General features: G+C 35.9%; 1 protein-coding gene across 2 annotated transcripts in view; it reads left to right on the top strand.

The window, feature by feature from the left end:
- LOC128874440 (uncharacterized) overlaps positions 1 to 21,307 on the top strand; it is a 346,195-nt gene that overhangs the window by 208,388 nt on the left and 116,500 nt on the right. For both annotated transcript variants that reach the window (XM_054119240.1, XM_054119241.1), the window contains 2 exons: positions 1,237 to 1,384; positions 11,121 to 11,228. In XM_054119240.1, coding sequence (XP_053975215.1) covers positions 1,237 to 1,384; positions 11,121 to 11,228 — 256 coding nt within the window. The remainder of the gene's footprint in view (positions 1 to 1,236; positions 1,385 to 11,120; positions 11,229 to 21,307) is intronic.

Below are 21,307 nucleotides of genomic sequence, written 5' to 3'. Positions count from 1 at the left end.
TTAAGTAACTTTCCTACCGGTTATTTACACTTTATTAATTAAGACTTGAAGATTTATTACAAAATCAAAAATATAAAATCGATTATAGTAACTCTTTAAAGTATAATTAAAACACAAACGGTATTAAAATCAAAGAATAAAGGCAATTATTTCCTCCTTTAGAATTTGAACGCTGATTGGTACAACCCTTTGTTCGATAGCTTCCATTCACTTTTCAGAATTTCTTTACATATATCACATGTGCGCAAACACGTATTGTTTCTTTCATATTAAAAATTAAATAATTCGTCGACGCAAATATACGAACTGACTAGAAATTTAGGTCAGGCGATATTTTGTTCGAATGCTACATTGTTCTTCTCGAATAAAATATACATCTGTTTCAACAAATTTAATTATACATTTAAATTTAACTCTCTTTTGAAAGATACGGTAATCGTATATGCAGCAAACGAATTTGAAAGTATCTATACTTGTTTTATAGTTATGAGAACCAACTACAGTAAATCCATTTATTCTAATATTATAAAGTTGAATATTTCTGAATTCAGGAATATTTCTGCTTTAAGAATAACATGCATACATACATAGTTTAAAAGAATGAAAAATATTCGATGGTATTTACGTATATATTCGTTGATTTTTAGTAAATTTTTAGTTGTAAAAAAATACACAATTCATTCATTACATAATCCTGTATAAACGTACAACATGGATAAAAGTATTCAAAGTTATACGCAATTTTAAAATAATTATTAAAATATATTTATGAAACAAATTGTTAATACAGAACTAAAGATTAGAAAATTAAATCTATCACGTCACTCACCATACATTTATTAACTACAAGTTCGCGACTATAAGACCGTAGCAATTTTTACAAAACTGTCTTGCTCGTACTATGAATATATCATAGTCGACTTGTCGACTTGTGATAGTAGCATTTAAATTACGCACCCTCGGCTTCCAGAGTAACGTCGATTTACGTTCCAATACGCCTGTCATCGCGTATAAAATCACGGAGATTAAACCATGTTAGGATCGGCAATAAAACGTCAGTGAAGCCGTTCTAAATCCGAAAATGAATGTCGTAAAGCTCTGTACTCGGTGACATTGTGCCGTGTCGAAAGGAACCATTAAAGAGGGGACGATAAAATGACTGTATCACTTTTCATTGCATCGCGACTCAAATCACGTCCGACGTTAAACCGTATCCGTTACATTCTTCTGTTCCAGGCGATGAAGATGAGCAAAGTGGGCAACCAGACCAATTCACAGGACCCACAGGCGGTGAATTCCCGGGTATTCGTCGGGAATCTAAACACGTTTCAGTGCAGCAAGACCGATGTGGAGCGAATGTTTCAACGCTACGGCCGTCTGGCAGGTAGGTTTCTCCCGGCGAAATCACATAAACGAAAGCCCGGATCAGCTTTCCTACGTTTTAGAGATTCCTTCGCGTCAGACGTCAGATTTTTTAACGGCGAAAAGCGATGGAAGCGCGAATAGCGATGTCGGATAACAACGAAGAGCATTCCGGGTGCACACCAGCTTGGAATAATCAGAGAATCGACCGCATCTCGAAAATGAAATAGCACATCTGAACAATTTTTAGACTTCATGTTTCTGGGGAAAATATTTCACTTATAACTCGTTCATAATGTACATATAGAAGTGTTTTATTTCCTGTGCGATTCGCAGTAGCTGCCAAGAGTGTCTGGCCAAAATTCAATTTTACCATTTTTACCGAATATAGAGTACTTGGTGTTATTATTAAAATTGTCGGAATCTAACAGCGAGAAAAGATCGGATGTGTCTGAGCACAAGATTATGCTTCCATACTATAAATACTGGTTAGTATAACTGTTAGGTGTCATTTGTGAGAATAGGGATATTGAAATTGATGTTATTGAAGTTATCAGATATTTTACTTTAATACGGTTACAAGTAATAATTTCCTCGGTGACATGAAGAACATTAAAGCTCAAACGTTTATTGAGTGTGAAAACTGGTAAAAGACAGCATGATCTCTAATTATTCTGTGTAATACGGTGAATCCATTGATCAACATTTTTATTTCAAAGAGTACTCGAAAAATAATAATTTACATAATGACAATGTAACGATTGGATGATCAAGTGTCAATTTATATCACGTATGTTTTACATCAAAAGGTAACTTTATTCGAGTTTCATTTGGGTGTTGGTTTACAGCAGTTGTATAGTGATTATTGTCTCCCCTTCGGTGAAAAACAATCGTTACGTTACGAGCTGAATATGTGAAAAGAATTTTCTTGCGAAATGGAATACAGTACTATAAACATTATTTAAACGAATAACAAAAAATAGTATAAACACAGTATTATCATAAAAGCATTAACTTTAGAATTATAATTGCAATATATTTCTTTTATTACATAAGTCAAGTTGTCTGGCGGAGTTACATGGATCTTGCAATTAATGTATTTTATGTAAATGTTCAAAACTGTGTGATCGAAACTATAAATTACAATACATGTTTCAATACATTCCCCTATAAACATATTTGTTCATAGATTTAGTACAGAAATATTGAGATCATTTTATATATTGCAGAATATAATTTTTATTTGTTTTATTTTATAAATATTTGCAGTCTATTTTTAATATTTCAAAGCAACCGTGTCTAAATATTGCTCAGAAACTTTAACCATTACATGTCGTCCAGCAATAACAGAGACAAGTATGAAGAAACGCGTGTTTTTGCGAAGAAATTCGATTTGAAATTCGGTTTCAGAGTCCATGTAATGGTAGATAGTTACACAGCGGGTAAAGTTGAGACGATTGAAAGATCGGCTCGATAATAGGAAAAACTCGAGCTGTTATCCAGTATAAAAAGGTGCAGCCACGGTTCAGACCGAGAAAAATAGCGAGTTGGAAATAGGATTTTCTCGATTCGCTCTCGTCCTCGGTAACCCAATTTGTGCCGTGATAGCTCCTTGACCTTCGATATCCCGATTGGATATCCGTCTCTAGTTTCACGAACTCCGATGACTCTATTGCTTTCATTGTAGCACTAACTTCGTTTAGGAAACCTACTTTATTGCTGGGATCTAAACCCGGTATAAGGAACGATAATAAATTGGAACTACGAAGATTGGGTTTGCCACTGAATTCGGTTTAGCAAAATAGTTTTCGAGACGAAAAAATATTTCTGTAGATACATCGTTGTTGTTTGTTAAAAATCCGTGGTGTTGTGAATCATATTGCTTCGTTGAGTGGAAGATATTGGCACTATTTTTACAACGAACAATGGTTGATTGATCGTATTGGGTTTATAAAAGGGAGAAATATATTTTGGGGTAGGAAAGGGAAAGTAGATCAATGAGACAATGAATTACTATCTAGTAAATAATTTAAATTATGGTTACAATTAACGTATTAACTAGTAATTTAATTATGACGTCTAGTGTTTCATACAAAAGTTACATAGTTTGCTTTTTATTAATCTTGACTGTACCTGCTATTCTTGGCAAAAAATGTATATTCAATATCACTTTTTCATGAAATTAAATTTTCAAATGATTATATTTCATAATAACCGAAATATGTGCAAGCTTTTGAAATATTATGAGATTGCATTTGTCAGTTCTGAATCTTTAATTGAAATTCCCAGCTTAAATTACATTTTCGAATATGGTAATTTAATTTTATTGCAAGCTGTGTCACACAACAAAGAAGCTTTTATTATACATTCCTATGTAAATATCGTAATTGTAACGAAATTATATAAACTACTTTTCTCTTAGTTGAAATATTCAATTTATTAATTGATTGAATCATGTCTGCTATTTCAATATTGAAGCACTTTACATTAGTTAATCGTTAATAAAATTACAAAAAAAAAAACAACAAATTTGCAATTTCCGCAACGGAAAGGAAAGTATTATACTCGTTGATAATGAAAAGTAGATCTTTGAGACAAGTGGATAATGTCTACAGTACTGTCAAGTAGATAAGGTCGATGTATGATCAGACGTTAGACACTACTGACAGAGAATAATACCTAATTCATGTTTCTTTATTTTAATATCGCTGGATGCACAAATTAAGTATTACAGAATTCGCCAGGTCTCATTATAAAGTATAAAAACCTACTTTATTTAGTTGAATTTAATGGCGAATTTAATCATTTCTGTTTCGAGTAATTTTCCGGCGATCGTAGGTATAGTAAATCTTGTAGGATCGTGAGATTGCGAGATTTAACGAACGGTAAGATATGTCATGGACGAAAGTGTGACACTTTTACTGGAGTAAGTTTCGCGAAACTCGATCCTACTTATACGAATTTCGAGTTTCTTGGAGTCTGTTGCGTACAGCTGTCACTGCTACGCTATGCGATCCCTGTTTGGTGTTTCCGGAGCAAGTAAAATTAAAGCGCAGTCTATGACGAAGTTTCCTTCCAAGTTGCATAATGCATCTCGCATTACGCTTGTAATGAAAACTTTTTACATTACATTTAAATACTTCGATTAGTTAAAAGGGCGTACAACATGCACGCAAAGAATGAGTCAAAGATTTATTCGTACTTCATTCTTTCATTATTTATTTCTTCAAGTTTTATTAATTTTCAGAAAGACGTGTCAAAGTAGTATTGTTTGAGGTCTTCTAGAATTTCAGATGTTAATGTAAGAAAACTATCTTCGAAATGACTAATAAAGTATCTACGTGCACAGTAAAATACCTGAATGTATTTAATGAAAATATGTGTCTAAAATACCTGTGAATTAAATGGATTTATGTATTTAGTTGAACTTGTCAAAAGTTAAGAGATATCTAAATGAAAATATCAGCAGGTCACAGATAATGACTGAACCAATTAAAATACACGCTTTGAACATAAATGTCAGCTGATAAAAAAAGGATATTGTATTTCTAAATAATTTGTCTGTGTATCATGTGTCATCAAGTTAAAAACATGTCAATTGAGGTAGAATAGACGATGTTCTTCATCTGTAACTTACGGCGTCTAACTGCTTGTTGACCTTAACTACTTGACAATACCGTCGACTGTTTCCATTTGTCCTGCTGTTAGTAATCTTCTTTTCATTTTCAAACACTAAAATACCTTTCTTATTATATTATTGCAGAATATTTTCTTTGTAACCATATTACAAATTCAATTAAATATTACAAATTACTCGTTACGATAGAAACTAACGTATAGTGTTTCAAAACTGAAATAACAGACATTATTTTGTGTATAATGCCGAATTAAAATGAGACATATAATTAAACCAATTAAAATGAGACATATAATTAACTGTCAATTTTAACAAACAATAAATTAGTTTACATGAATTCGTTGCATTCGCAATATTCACCTACCCATATTAGTACAAATTGAACACCCCTTCGTTGTGGATTTCAGTAGACAATAAAATTAAATTTAAATATATAACAATTTTAATTCAGGTTTTATACAAAACTTTAACCAATCACTAACCATTTTCGCTTTTCATACTCATATTTGTTTAACCATAGTCAATGGTTACCATCTTTTTATTACAAGTATTTATACCAATACCTTTTTATGCCAAGTTCCCTAAAGTGATCCAGAATAAAATTACTGAAACTTTAAAAATTGTTATCACAACTTTGCCTTGTAATAATTCATTCATGCGGAGGAATAATTAACATTTTTAATAAGATTTCTTGTCTTGGATCGGTGGGGGAAGACAAAGACATGCTCTATAAAATTCATATCTCCATTATTTCATCGAATTTCCGCATGAGATTAATTAGAGTACAATCTCGAAAACATTCACTTGAGAAAGGAGCAGAAACAAAATCAATTCTCCAACAGCCACAGTATAATAATTCCTTAACACTTTATTTACCGGGAGCCTATTTATAGGCTTTTTAATTCCAGTCTTTAGCTTTTCGAATTTATTTACTGTGTCGATGGTTGTCTACTTACAATGTTCAGTTTTTGGAAACAGACTTGGCTTTCAATGTACTTAGTAACAGTATGGAGGAATTATTGTCAGCCTAGATTGGTATATGCTACTGTAGAAGATTCTTTTTTGAATTAAAGATTGTTTCTAAATAGCCCGGTAGATAAAGTGTTAACAATAAAATAAGAATATTCCAATAAAACTCTTCTTCAGAGTCGACAATTATACCTTTCATGTCAATTGAACAAATCGCTACAAATACCTATGTTATCTCAAATAAACATTTTCGATGAAAATGAGTGACCAGTTTTTACTGAGACCCAACAGAAGGATCTGGTTTAATTAACGAGACGTTCCTCGCGAAACTCCGCGAAACATTTTCGCTGCGCGACAGGACAGCGTCTTTCACGGTTCCCCTGGATTCTTTACGGTTGAAAATCGGGATCACAGCGAGAGTTTAAGTCCTCTCTTCATCGCGCCGTTTCCGAAATAAAATTAAACGGGAGTTCCGGTGCGGTAGACGACATTCAATATAATTCAGGACGTCCACTTGACCCGCGCAATCTGCGCCGTACAGCTGTCACCGTTGCCGTAATGAATGGTTGCCCTGTGTTTGGCTGTGGTAGCCGTCTTATCTGGCGAATCGAAGCCCCTTTTAATTCCTCCAGCGGCGCTCAAGTTCTGGACAAAGTTCGCGCAGTCGTATTGTGCGCGCGGCGCATTTATTGTCTTCGCGCTTTATCGAGGAGACACCTGAAAGTAAGCTGTTTATCGGCAGCTCCCAGACACCGTTGTCCTCGGCAGCGTTAGTTTCCGCGAGGTTTCGAGCTTGCTGGTCGGGATTCAAAGAGAGTCCGGAGTCTGGGCGTCCGATTGGACCACGGTCCAAGGACTGAGCCTCGACCTTCCGATAATGCCACAACAAAGTATCGCGTTAAATTGTTTCGAATTAGTACCTCGTTACTTGCCTCGAAGCTCGTCGATACTGCGCCCCTATCTCTGGTTGATACGCCGAGCTGAAGCGGAGATAATTAAAATCCAACTGTCTCTTTTATTTTTTAAACAAAAGGGAGAGGGTTGCGTTTTGGACGAATAGAATACATTATAACTATTAGTTATATTTGTATTAATTATTTGAAATTTTCAAAGAACATTCCTTTTTAGTTATCCTCACGCGCCAATTCCACTCACAATTAGGATAGATTAATGAAGCACAGTATTCCTATTTTTAAGTATACTTATTTTGTTGAAATTTTTCGTGATCAACGAATAAGCTAGGCAGTGTTGCTCGTGAATAATGAATACATCATAATTATTCGTTATATTTTTATTCATTATTTGAAATTTTCATAAACCATTCCTTATTTATATTTCATAATTTTTATACTGTCCAACAATATATAATAACCCAAATATCATGAACAATATTACATTTTCATTGTCTAAACACGAACATGAAGTGACGAGTAATGGAAAATTATTAATTATACAGGATATATAGAATTCAATAACAAATGATTCGAATGAGAAATGATGAATAACGAACGAGGCTAAAAGCATCAGGTATTATTATTAACTGTACACTGCATACACAATTCGAATTCAAATAACGCAAACAACAAATGAATGAATAACTGCAATTATTATTAAAATAGCAAATCACATATATCCATTTTTAATAAAAGTAGAATTCTACATAGTCTAATAATGCCAACGTCATTTCGTAAATGTTGCCTAAATAACATTCTGCGCCAAGGTAATTCGCTCCCGCAGTGATTTTTGCGGCAAATCGGAAACAGCATTCATCATTCAGACGCGTAAAATTGAATCGTGCGCAACGTTCGTCGTTGGACGACGAAACGTTCGTCGGATCGTGCTTGCTCCCCTGTTTTTCCCCTATGTATTTTTCCTTTTAATTCAATTTCGAGTCCACCTCGTTAGCCGGGGTCAAATAAAAACGCAGGATATGCAGATGTCTGTGGGAAAAATAACGCAAACCGCCGCGATAAGAAATATCAAGTTACTCGGCCGGTTGATGCTTTTTCCCCCTGTCCCGGCACAAATCCTACAAACAGTATCACCGTCAATCGTTACGAATTATTGCATTTCACGGATTCGGAAGCGAAATGCACCCGACCCCGATACACGCGTGTGCCACGAGTTTAATACGATTTTCGAGTCCTCGTTCCTTGGCCCACTCGATTCGGTGCAATCTGCTCCGCGCAGCTGTCACCGTGGTCCGGCATTCCGCAATGGAGACCCAGCTCTGTCTGACAAGTCAGACCTTCTCCAATTTCACGTTTCCCTTGACTCGAACCATTCGCAATAAGAACACGAGGCCTTTCTTCTCGTTCTCTTCCCCCGTGCCGCACAAAACAGTCGTCGAGAGAGATAGCGAATTGTCGTTGCGGTAAAGGGAGCTCGAAAACTTTTCCAGAAGTTGTCGATGCTCGAGAAAGTAAGGTGGACTCGGATTCCGCTCCTGTCTGTATTCCCGTTTCCTCGTTGGTGTAAAGAAGATATAATTTATACCTTTGTGGAGGGGCCCCGAGGAATATTTCCTTCCCCCCCCCCCTCCCCTCTCCACCCTTTTGTCTTTTATTATTTTCGAACGGTATTGCAGCGGTAACGATCCAGCCGTCTGTCTCTATCAGTCTTGCGTACCGTTCTGTGGCGAGAGCGATGAACACTCCGCGAAAGGATTTCTGTAAATGTTTGTACCGTAATGGTTTCTTGCTGGGGATGCGGTGTAATTTGATTCTTGAAAGATAACGACTCGTGGAAAATATAATTGAGATCATGGCTAGGTTTATAAAAATCTATTTGAGGTACTTTTAGTTAAAACTCAACGAAATTTTATTACACATATCTTATATGTATACAATTAAGTTTTACATATATTTCATTATTGATAAAAATGTCATCAAATTTTCTACACATTTAACACACTTTTATAACTCCGTTTTAGAATGTTTAATTAAACATATATATTTAATTATTTATAAATCTCTCGTTTACGAATCAGTCCAATTATCACCTTAACAAAAATTTAACTTTTTACATACTAAACGCTTATTTTATGCCTTCGTTTCATATAAAATACACAAGCTTACAGGTATATTCTCTCATTAAAAAACAAAATCCTGAAGCCTAATTCAGAGAAACCGTTGCTTGTTAATGGTGGCTCGGTATGTGGCAATAACCGATTCGCGGAACACCGAAAATTTGAATACCTCTGCGCTCGGGTGGCATTAACGATCGAATTAAAACTCAGCTGGACAAATTCCGGGAAACTCCGAAAATTCGAAACGCTATGTCATAATATCAAGGGCCCCCCGAGGTACCCAACCGTGGTGCGTTTTTCGTCCGAAATTTTTGCCAATATTTTTTCGTTTCATATATTTTTCTTTTTTTTTCATTTTACATCGGCTACCACATGTGGCACCCAGTGTCATCGATTCCATGGGCAGTCTGCGTGGCAAGTCGGCAGATACGTTCATTTTAACGCGGGAGCCCCTGTAATCTGTGTACCCGTAATAACTTTTGCGTGGTTAGCAGCTGACCATGCATGGAATTCATTATGCTGAAACAAATATGTAAATCTCCATATATTCCGGCCACGGTTATACATATATAGACAGGGTTATACGCGGCCTAGATACAGATATATATCGTACGACACGCGTCCACCCCCCGAAACGGACGGTGACGGTTTTAAAAAAAACTTATCTGGCCACGCCAGTTGCGTCGGACATGTTAATAATGTCAAGGGGTTGAAAATGTCGAGCACTTTGTGCTCCTCCTTGCGACCTGGACGGGGATGTTATTTTGCTAGAACTTCACGCGTATTGTGGCAATAACTTCCGGTACGTTACGCTTCCTTCATTAACAAAGTGAATCTTAACCCCTTCGTGTCCTCGATATCGATTTCGATCCGAGTCGGCTTCGAACGGTGGACGATAGACTTCCCTATAGCGCTGTTAAACGTTACGCGTTGTATGAATTCGAGTTACAAGCAACGAGGATGGTAGCAATATTAAACAGACGCTTTTTATCGACCAATGAAATCGGAAAGCATGTTCTCTGAATACGGTTGAATTATGTAAACATGACTTCGCCAAAAAGTGAAACATCTGTTTTTGTATAAAATGTTTTTTACATTGACGCGGCAAATGCATTTATTATTTGTATTTCGACTGCAAAAAGAATGAATTGTTATACTAAAAAGACTTTGTGTCGTTGATGTTAACTAAAATATTAACGAATTTTACATGAAAAGCGTCCCCATCGTTCATTGTACACATTTAATTCAAATAAAATTTCCAACCTTTCCGTGTTTTTATACACGTACATGTGGTAATTCCACTAAAAGTATCGACTGAAACATGTACTGAAATTGCATGTTTAAAAATGGGAATGAAATATAAATACCGTCGATTTATAAAATTGCAAGACAAGTGTTTCGCGTGTGCGTATGATGTATATTTTGAAGTGCTTGTATCGACTAAATATTTTCCAGACTTTAATTACAAATGATAAGTAATTAAAAGAAATAAATTGTTGAGAGATTCTTATATATTCTATGCTTTGAAGATGTTACTCCACAGAACGTTGTTTATATTGTTACGTAAAAATTACAATGAATACTGTGTTAAATAATAATCAATAATTGTAAGCATTGCGGTTTTTATTCTTAAAAATTGTCCATTAGGACTAGGTAACACTGTTTCGATCAGTAGCCTATTAACGGACTTTTTACACAGAATGTTATCAAAATGAATAACATTTATAAATCTAATCAGTATTGATTAGTAAAATGTTGAATTAGGAAGGAAAAAGTCATGCTTATTTTATTCCATTCTGTCCTCATATTTCCCACCACTTTATACCGATCGACGTACTAATCGACTTTAATCACTATACGCATAAACAAAAGTTGAACAATGGAAATGCTTAGTTTTGTACTCTCGATCCAGTAATCGCGATATCCCGCTTGGTTCGTCGTCCAACGCCAACGATGACGGACGCACCCTCTGAAAACTCCTCCTCCCTCATCAAAATTCATGGAAACAATTTTAATTAAAGATTTCTCCTATTATCTTCCACGGTATTCCCGTTCCACTCCATTCGGGCCGTCCGAAGAAAGAACGGGGTCGTTTTGGAACGTCACGATCGTTTGTTGTTTCAGGAATATCCATGCACAAAGGCTATGCATTCGTGCAATTCACAAATCCCTTTGATGCTCGCAGCGCCTGCCTCGGCGAAGACGGCCGCACCGTTCTTAGCCAGATACTCGGTAAGTAATTTCACTTCCCAAAACATTAATAACTCCCTCCGGTGCTCCGCAAGCTGCCGATTTAAACAGTAATTGTCTTAGCCGTTTTGCAGCATCTTTTACGCGGCGTGATAATTAATTATTAGCGGTAACAAATTTTATTTAAGCGGTAACGTTAAATATGACCGCCTTATAAAACACTCGTTATTCACTGGACTCACGCGCGCTTTAGCGACTGTGTTTTTCACTTTAATGAGCAGTGGTCAGAAAACAGGCATTTTTTATTCTTGAAATACAATCTTGCATGTTTTGCACAATTTGCATGTTTGTTTTCCCTTTAAAGCGACGACTGTTTAAAATAAACAAAGGTGGTTGCCTCATAGCATTAATGCTTTTCGATACACGGTGTTGAATATTATTTGGCAGGATTAGAAGAAGATAGGCATTGTAAAAGAGAAGGTGAATCAGGAGGAAAAGGCTTGGTGGTGAATATACGTTAATTAAAAATAGAAAATGTTAGAAGGAAGAATGGTGACTGATAAATATTGAACAACTATACATGAGAGAAATAAGATTTCGCTTTACTTTTTCTGTATTAGAAAAGTACTATAAGTTCCATAAGCTCAAAAACTGAAGAACCACTGTATCATCGGCTGGGTTATTAAAACAGTCCAATCCATTCGCGAAGTGCCCCATTCTTTGCTATCTCCGATCGGAGCGCGTCGAGCATGCGTGAAATGGATTATCCCAAGAAGTAGTTCGGTGTCCAACGCATGAATGCTTGACGGGGACAACTACAATACATCCAGTCCGCGAATCAATTTGGAATGCTGAAATTTTGAAGTCAAGGATCGCGATCGTTCGGAAAACTGCTCTCGCCTCGCGAAGTTGACTCGACTCGAAGCTTCTCCGTAGCGACGAAGATCGGGAAACGAGCCGAGCGGATCTTTAAAAGCGAAGTATCATCGATCCCTGGCCATTAGTTCGAAACTTCTCCTGGGGGACCTGACTCGAGACAGGGCTGCCTTCGTTCGAGAGCATTTAGTAAACTCGCCAATTTCGCGGAGAATCGGGTGTACTTACCTCCCCGTTATGAGTGTGTACGATTTTCGTCCTCGCGAGCAGATACTCGTGGCCACAAACGGCGATCGCGAGAAACTCGAAAGTCTATGTTTCAGCCGCGACGTGAATGCCACTCGTAAGGGATCTAGGGGGCATTTATGTAAAAATAAACTACTAGTTAATTTCTTTATAAAATTTTGGACATGAGTATTCTTATGTGACTTTGAAATTTATTAGAATTAAAATTTTTAGAATTTGAAAATTAACTGGCAGTAAATTTCTTTGTAAAAGTTTGACTCTGAATTAAGTGGTGTGGAATTAAATTTGAGATAAATTTTGTTCACATCATTATGAAAAAAGAAGTCAACAAACATAATCTTATTACAAAATCCGTACCATCATTTGTTCGATATATTTCAACGAGTATGTAAACAAAAATTTGTTTCAAATTATTTAATCTTTGAATCATTTCCCCAAACGCATTTGTACTCCATTGTCTTATGAATAAACCTATGATCCTAACAAGCTTTTAACAAATCTGATTGCCAAACGTTGAGACAAAGAAACTACAACATGACAATAAAATAATTTGGAAATGCGACTGGTCATAATTTTCTAAGTAATGTGAACAATTACATACGTAAATGCTGCAATACTGCAGCAAATGACAAAAATTCCGTAATTTTCAAAAAATAGTCAAGAACCCAAGTCCGTGTCATAAGTCCTGCGTATTAGGATTCCGCTTGAATCCTTAATAGACCGAATCGCGACGCGTTGACACCAGAGCTTCGAGTTTGCAATTTCGTGGCTTCCGGAGAAGAGGTTTGTTTAACCTGCGAACACAGAACGCGAGCCCAGTCCAGGTAGTTCATCTTCAACAAGCGACCGCAAGTACTGCGGTCAATAAGACAAATATACGTGCAAAGAGAAATAAGGATCCCTTCGTGTTGTTGACTTGGGCAGAAGGATCGTTTGTTGGAGATTATTCCTTCTGGGTAAGAGTACATGGAACACAGTTCGCTCTGAACACTGGATATAGTCTTCAATTTACCGATTAATGTACTTTACCGAAGTACGGAAGTTAATTTATTGATAGTACATTGTTCATTCGTGTTTCGAGAACTCATGCTGATGGAATTATTTAAATATTGTATAAAAATTAAGTACTGCTTAGAAATCAAAGCAAACTTTAATACGGAGATATCTAACTTAGAATATTTTTGTATGTTTAAAAGGATTGTTTATAAAAGTGTTAACATTAAAAAGTTGTTAGAGAAAGATTTACTTATGAATTAGTCCATCTCCAATGCTTGCATACAGCACCGCAAGTAGAGACAGTAGAAACGTCGAGTATTGGTCAGACACGCCAGGCAAGGCGCTCTCAATCCCTCCAAGTATTCTATTCTCAGAATTGATTTTCTTAATAACGAAGCATTGTATTGAAATATTTTATTCTAAATCTTCAATTTATTTCCAAAATCACCTGTTGATATACTGACTTCTTCAGATAGTCTGTTATTATTGCACTTTTCACTAAAATACACAAAATTCTTTAAACCATTTACACACTAAAAATACTAACACGAATTCATTTCCATTCATTAGTACATACTACACTAACAATTTCTGTTGTCCTCGTTGTTACACTTTTCACCTAAAAACCCAAACAAGTTCATTAAACCAACGTCCCATTCTCTCGAAGCTTCTCCAAAGGTTAACGCCAGGCGACTACATAACAGCCCCCCGATAAATATCCCTCAAGGCAACTCTGAATCCACTCCCAATCGGCTATGCGTCTTTCATCCTCCTCCTGGGAACACCTTCCGAAAAGAAACTTGCGCATTAATCAAAGACAGAACTTTATAAGTTGGGCGTCGCCATTGAAATCGCGAGACCGCCCTGTAATGGTGGTAATCGTTGTTGAAAACGAGACCTTTTCTCACGTTTCCCCTCCCCCCTTGCGCTATGGTAGCCACCAAAAGAGAATCCATGAACCGAAGTTACGCAATACAACCAGCAATGATCAACGATACAGCCTGCTACTACGGCTGTGGTAGGAACCACAATTGCTATCTACAGGGATTCTCTTTCTTCATCGCTCTTACGGTCAGTTTTGCATTAACCCTTTCAGACCTGGCGTCCACAATTAAGGACACAAAATTTAGAAGTTTAGAATGATTGTCCTTGTTTCTGCGTATGAAGAAAGACCAATTTCCCTCGAAAGCTACACTATCAGGATTTTTTTTTACTTTTTCCATGCTAATTTTAGTCCAAGTTAACTGTAAAAATTGAATGTCATTAGTCCGAGAAAAAAAATAATTCAGGCCTGATAGGAAATGACACAATAAAAACAAAATGGTTGTTTGAATTTGGTCACTCTCCTTCACGAACAAAACATTAAATAAAGGAAACGCTCTTCTAGCATCCCTGCGCTATGGGGGCAGCCACGAAAAGTGTATCCATGAGTCCCGCCGATACAACCGGCAAGGATCAACGACACAGCCCGCTACCACGCCTCCGGTAAGAACCGCCGTTGCTATCTATACGGATCCTCTTTCCTCGTCTCTCCCATGGCCATTTAGCACGAGTTTCGCTCGCTCGACTCGCTAGAAATCTTTCTTTGGCTAATGCAAGAACTGTGTTCCCACTGTAGCTCGCAGCCGCCTACCTTCCGGCGCCCATATACCCGGCGTACATACACGTTCGGCGGGTTGTAGGTAGGGGGCTGAGGGGTAGACTCGAGGTTGGGATACCGTGGGAGACGCGCATTTACAAGTCCAACTCACCACAGGGAGACTCGAGGGGCGCCAACCCCTTCCCGTTCCTTTTTCGCTTTCCTATATAATTCTCACGGCTGCACACGTTTCCGCGTTACATATCGCAACTTCGGTCGTGAGAAAAGCCCGAATAAAATTGCGACTACTTCTGGTGTACCGCCGCAATTTCGATGAATCTATCAGGCTACGTGTCTTCAACGCGGCGATTGATGAGACGTTATGCTTTATTATTGGGAAGACATGAGATAGAGTCGAATGGGACTTGGTAGGGAATGATAATTAGTATCTAAATCTTTTGAATGGGGTTCTCACTACCTGTTATGTCTTGGAGGGATGATAAATACTACGTGTAGGAATTTACGCAGGTTTTTCTTTCCAACTCCAGACGATTTTGAAAATATTTGACTAATGTTTCACGACTAACGTAAAATTATATAACACATAAATTAGTGTATGAAGATTATGTATTTTAATATTTTACTTATCTTTACACCTTTAAAAAATAAAAATTCTTAGCATCGAATTCTGAATTTTACATACAAATGACCTCGTCTTGGAAATGTGTAAAATTAACTTTACCTTTACACAAACTAATTTCACTACAGACATTCATTTGTTATAGAGTCTCAAGACATCAAATATGATAAACACTTCAGAAACAAGTTTCTGCCATTGTCGAATTTAAGATAAAGAACCACAACAGCCATTTTACACTTCCTACAAAAATACACAAAAGGGCTTGCGAACCTCTTCACGGCTAATCGTTATTGTCAACGTTTCAATGTTTGGTAAGATCTAAAATAAACAAAGATTGTTGCCACCGTGGTGTCACCTAAGTCACCTAATTTAGCAGGTGAATGCTAGTGGCGACTGAGAGTCGTCTCTCAAATTGAATGGATCAACAGGGACGGAATACAGTTGCATGGATGGAGAATCATTTCTGTTGGCGATTCGCCACCCAAAAGCCGGTAGTTCGCGGGCGCATACAGTAGAGAAACGCTTCAGGCTAGTGAAACCCAACATTCGCCGGTCAGGGGTGAGCGATGCAACCGAGATTGTGGGCAGATATAATTATCTCGACCGGCGGGCGCATCCACGGACAGGGTGAGCGTTGAGCTTTGAACGCACCGAGAAATTGGAGAACAAAAGAGGTGAGGTGCGGTACAATATCGGGCATTGCGGCTGGGAGAGTTTGAACGCTTCGCTTTTGTTGGGATTCTTACAGAAAATAAATATTATCAGCATTTCCGATAGCTTCGAGATACGATCGGGGATCATCGATAATCCATTACGTATCAATTTTCATTTCGTTATTTCCTTATAGAAAGGAATCGTTAGCGATTGTATAATTCAATTCTTTAATTGTCGCGCAACGATTTATGGTCATTGTAGAATGATCCTGCAAAAGAAATTTTAAATGAATGTAAAAGTTTCCAATTACTTTAATCTTGACAAAGGAAAGAAAATTGTAGTAAGAAAAATGTAGTAATAGTATCAATAATATAACGAATCATAACGTCATAATTAAAATAATACTATTACACTTAAACACTTTCTTCAAAAACATTTGTCTAAAATATTATACAAGGAAAAAGAGTTACGTGAAAAATGGCAGTTGTTGAAAAATATACGTGAAAAAAAATGTATGTGATTAATCCGTTATGCTTCTTACTGTAAGAAAAGTCAATGAATTTAAATATATTTTAAAAATATATTAAAAATATTAAAATATTAAAATGGAGTATTAAATGTAATTGTTTTTAATATAGATGTTCATTATTATTTTCTGACTGACGTTCAACACAGCAAGCAGATTCAGCATGAATATTTACGTATTATAAAAGGAATAAAAATTCATGAGTCACTAGCAAAAATTCAACCAGTAGAACAAACATCAATAACTCATCAAAAATTGAACAGGCATCGAAGAGTCTCAACGATTTCATTTTAATAATTTTTATTCTTTTCACGTTTAAACATCACTATGTAAATGAAATCGCGTGACGATATTATACGCCTGTTTTGCATTATATAGCCCCCGCCTCCCCGACCCAGAATTTGGTATGTACACCGGCATATTCCTGAAACGCGTGGTTGAATATTTTAGGTTGGTATTTATTAGAATATATCATGTATGAGAAGTTTTACTGGAGCTTCCTGTCATTTTATGTGACATACTCCACACTTTACTTCGGTCTAGATATATTCAAGTGTCACGTTTACTACCCTTAAAAGATGGCAAAAGGTTATCCACGGCGGTATGGCGTGGCGATGCACTTTGTCCCGAAACTTCTGCATAAATTATTCCCAAATGTAAACAGCAATCAGCAAATTGTTGATACCAGTAGTACTGTCTACACACTTTCTACCCACGGTGTCCAATGTTACAAAAAATAAATAGTACTATTTGTACTACTATTTTTTCTAGCAATAAAACTATACGTTATTAATTAGTTCAATTTTGTTATACGCAATATTTATAGATTGAGAAAAGGGACACAAATTAATTCTGATATTCTCGACCTGAATTCGAATTGTACTATTCTAACTTTTAATCATTTTTAAACCTGTAATTATTGCAATTACAAATCAAATTATACATAAACAAATCGGAATGTATACAAAATATTGTATACTTGTGTCTCTTGAATAAAAACAATTTTGAGATAGAGTGAACACTTTCTACACAAATTGTTTAGAATTTAAAAAAAAAATTATTTAATATTCTTGAAATTTTCATGTAAAAAGCAATTTGTCGTATCTTAAGATGGCTTCTACTTAAAAAAAAAGTATTAATAAAACTATTTTACAATAGCATACAATTTTATCTGTAATAATCGTAGATGTAAAAATGACGCCAAAGCTTGGATCGTTTCCTGTGACAAATAAAGCCCACGCCGAAACAAAAGAAAACTCTTTCCCTCATTATTCTTTTACACTCGCAATGTTCTGTATCGATATCGAATTACCCTTTTCTTTTTCCCGCGAGACTAAACTTAGGAATTCAGTTTACAGCTACGCGGAGTCTAATTGAACACGGAGACGGTAAAATAATTATCGAAACTCTGCTGCCACGGAGAAACGTAACTCCGTTACAATCATAATCAAACTAATTGTTTCTCTATCGCGTAGTATACGAATAAATTACGTTTCTTGGAGCGTGAGTGCATAGTACGTTTAACATCATAATTTATGTGGGTAAAGGTTCGTTGTAATTTCGAGAAACTTGCACCGAATTGGATTTCTACAGGGTGATCCACTGAAACCAGACCATCTGGATGCCATTATACATATCTAAACATACATTAATGTTGTCTAAAATCAATGATCTTCCATAACAATGAAAATTCCCCCCCAAAAAATGTTGTAAACAAACTTTGTTGCAGCGTATTGGTCCATTTACACCATTCAAACAGCACGTAAAATATTTTTTGTATCATCACAATTGGACAAAATATTCAGTTGGCCTGATTTAAATGGGCCACTTTGTGTGCGATGCGTGTGCACGCGTTTACCGTGTAGACAATAATTACTGTGCAAATTGAATGCCAATCGATTAGCAGGGGAAAAAACAGATCGCGTTTCATTGTTAATTTCAATTACAAACTCGCAAAAAATGGGGTTACAATTGAAAAAGAAAAGTAAAACCCACGCGTTCGTTAACTATGAAAGCAGCAAGAAAATTGAAAAGTATCGACGATTATCGGTTTTCGACACTCGCGAGGATGTGGGTCATTCGCTACGCGTCGAATTCAGCGTTAGCGTGCAGCGATAGAGGAACACGTTGAACGATGATTTATTATGCTAATCTCATTATGGATTAATAGGCTGATTTACCGTGGCATCGTTCTTTTTCATTCGGTAAGCTATACGATGGCCCCGTACCACGTCAGGGACTTACGCAAAATCATCGGTGGCTACGTAAGCCGCCGCTGAAGTAGGATTTGCGCGAAAAATGTTTAGATATTCGAAGAAAGAGAAACTCCAGAGTTCCGTGGAAAATATGGTACGCGGGAACGAACGAGGAGAATAGCGTGAAATATTCCTGTTGCGAGCGTGGCTTGTATTGGAATACGTATGCCGCAGTTAAGCCAAAGGGGCGCTGAGAAATATCGCGACTGCATCGTGTCGGTATTGGAGATTGATCTGCTAGCTACGTTCTGGAGTTGACGTATGATATCCCCGATTAGTCACCAGATGCTTGATTAGGATTAATTAAAAAGGATATGGTGAAATTATGTAAATTATGCAATGAAACTGAATCAATTATTTGATAAGCTTGAATTGTTTTTTTTTCTTTTTTGGTAATATATTCTTCTTCCTCGTGGAATTCTGTTAATTAAAATTGTTAGAAAGAAATACAACTTCAATTAGAATAACATATAAATAACTTATTATTCGCAGACTAATTTTATTTTAAGTTTTTGTATTATTTTGTTCAAATTAAACTCGTTGATTAGATGCATAGCAGATTATATTTTTCGGATTCTGGAACAAAATTATTAACCTAACAGAGAAAATGAAAAAGGTTACATATATTTACTTGATTGCCACATGCATGTGCCGTTTAATAGCGTATTAATTAATACTTGAACAGTGTGTCGCGATATATGAATAATTCATAGTTCAGGGTCATAAGTTCTATATATCGTCGTTCGTGATAGAAATGCGTAAACAAACAGTACGCGATAGACGCATTTGTAATGTGAAATATTTTTCAATGAACCATTTGGAATTTTATGTTGAATTTGAAGTTTACAGAAAATAATTAGAAACCGAAATAATCATACAAATACTTTAAATTAATAAATTCTATTCAATATGCAGCTTTACTAAAAAACAAATGTTTCATTCTGCTTGGTACAGATGAACATGAAATAAAATTCATTTTCAAATTCAGTTTTTCAGATTAGCTCAATTATCTTTAAGAATAACGACAGATATCGCGCGTGGATATTTTACAAAATTGTTTATCATCATCTAGACTTCGTAAGTGTATTTATTATATCTGTTTCTGATAATGATCAGATATGTAATGACATATGCGTGAACGATTTATTTTGTAAAATCATGCAACAGATATTTCCAGCTCCTTTAAATGAAAAGCATAAGTAGCATTTTCATTTGATCGAAAATGCACGCGCAACCTTATTTCGGGCAAATATCAAAATCGAACTTTAAGCAGCTCTCGAAACAAAACATTCCGTTCCCAACGAAACACACGTGCTTGTTAACGACAACATGAATGATAACCAGTGTTCTCATTAAAAGTGAAGGGAAACATTTCATCCTGATTCGTTGTAATTTTCGTCTGGTGGGAATTATTTTAAAACGACAAAACATCCACCGGTTTACATTCTATTTTGGAATGATGTAACGTGGATCTGTATGGAATTATATTTCGTGTTGTGTAATTGGATTAATTAAATTTGTCGGTAACAAGATCAGAGTGGATACGATGGAACAAAATCATCGTACATGCGTTTCTCGAAATACTGCACGTCTCTAAATATTGCAAGTGTTTAATTGTTGAATGTATTGTTGCAAGCTTCGACGTAAAACGTATCAATTTTCACAGCGTTTCCAGTTTCTCCAGTTAAAATTGTCGAGTTCGTTATTAAGTTGCATTAGGTGTATATATTATGTTATTATATTAAATTCGATTGATTTTTGAGTAGTAACTTATCTGTAATTCAAGGCTGTAGGTTACTTTAGTTCTTAGAATAAGTATAACTGAAAAGCACAGCTTCATCCAATCAAAAAAGTCGGTCCTATTAAATGTTTTCAAAAGATTATTATATAGTAATGAATATAAATAATAGTATTCATAAATAATAGATAATAGATAGTAATGATACACATAAAATATCTATTGGATAGTATTAACAATATTTACATTTACATCTTGATTTAATGATTTTTTATCCACTTCTGCCATTTTCTACAACATATTCATTATTAGTAAGTATGTATCCTGTATATCTTTTATTATTTCGTAATTTAAGTTCATTATGACCTTTATTACACTCATGAAGCCAGTATACATTAACGCGATTCATAAATAATTTCCACTTTTTAACTAATTTTCAATTTATTTCCAAATACTACATTTTAATCAATTATATAATAACCATCGTTGATTAACTATTGCTCCCACTCATCAGACAAATTAACAATTGCTACCTGCAGGGGTTTTCCTCATTATTTGTTACCCAGGGTGAAATTTATTTACGCCAACCCAATATAACATGCCATTGCAAT

Source organism: Hylaeus volcanicus, chromosome 3 (genome assembly GCF_026283585.1).
Source record: "Hylaeus volcanicus isolate JK05 chromosome 3, UHH_iyHylVolc1.0_haploid, whole genome shotgun sequence".
In the NCBI taxonomy this organism is placed as follows: Eukaryota; Metazoa; Arthropoda; class Insecta; order Hymenoptera; family Colletidae; genus Hylaeus; species Hylaeus volcanicus.
The sequence above is the reverse complement of the archived record's forward strand: the minus strand, read 5'-3'. Positions and strand labels throughout refer to the sequence as shown.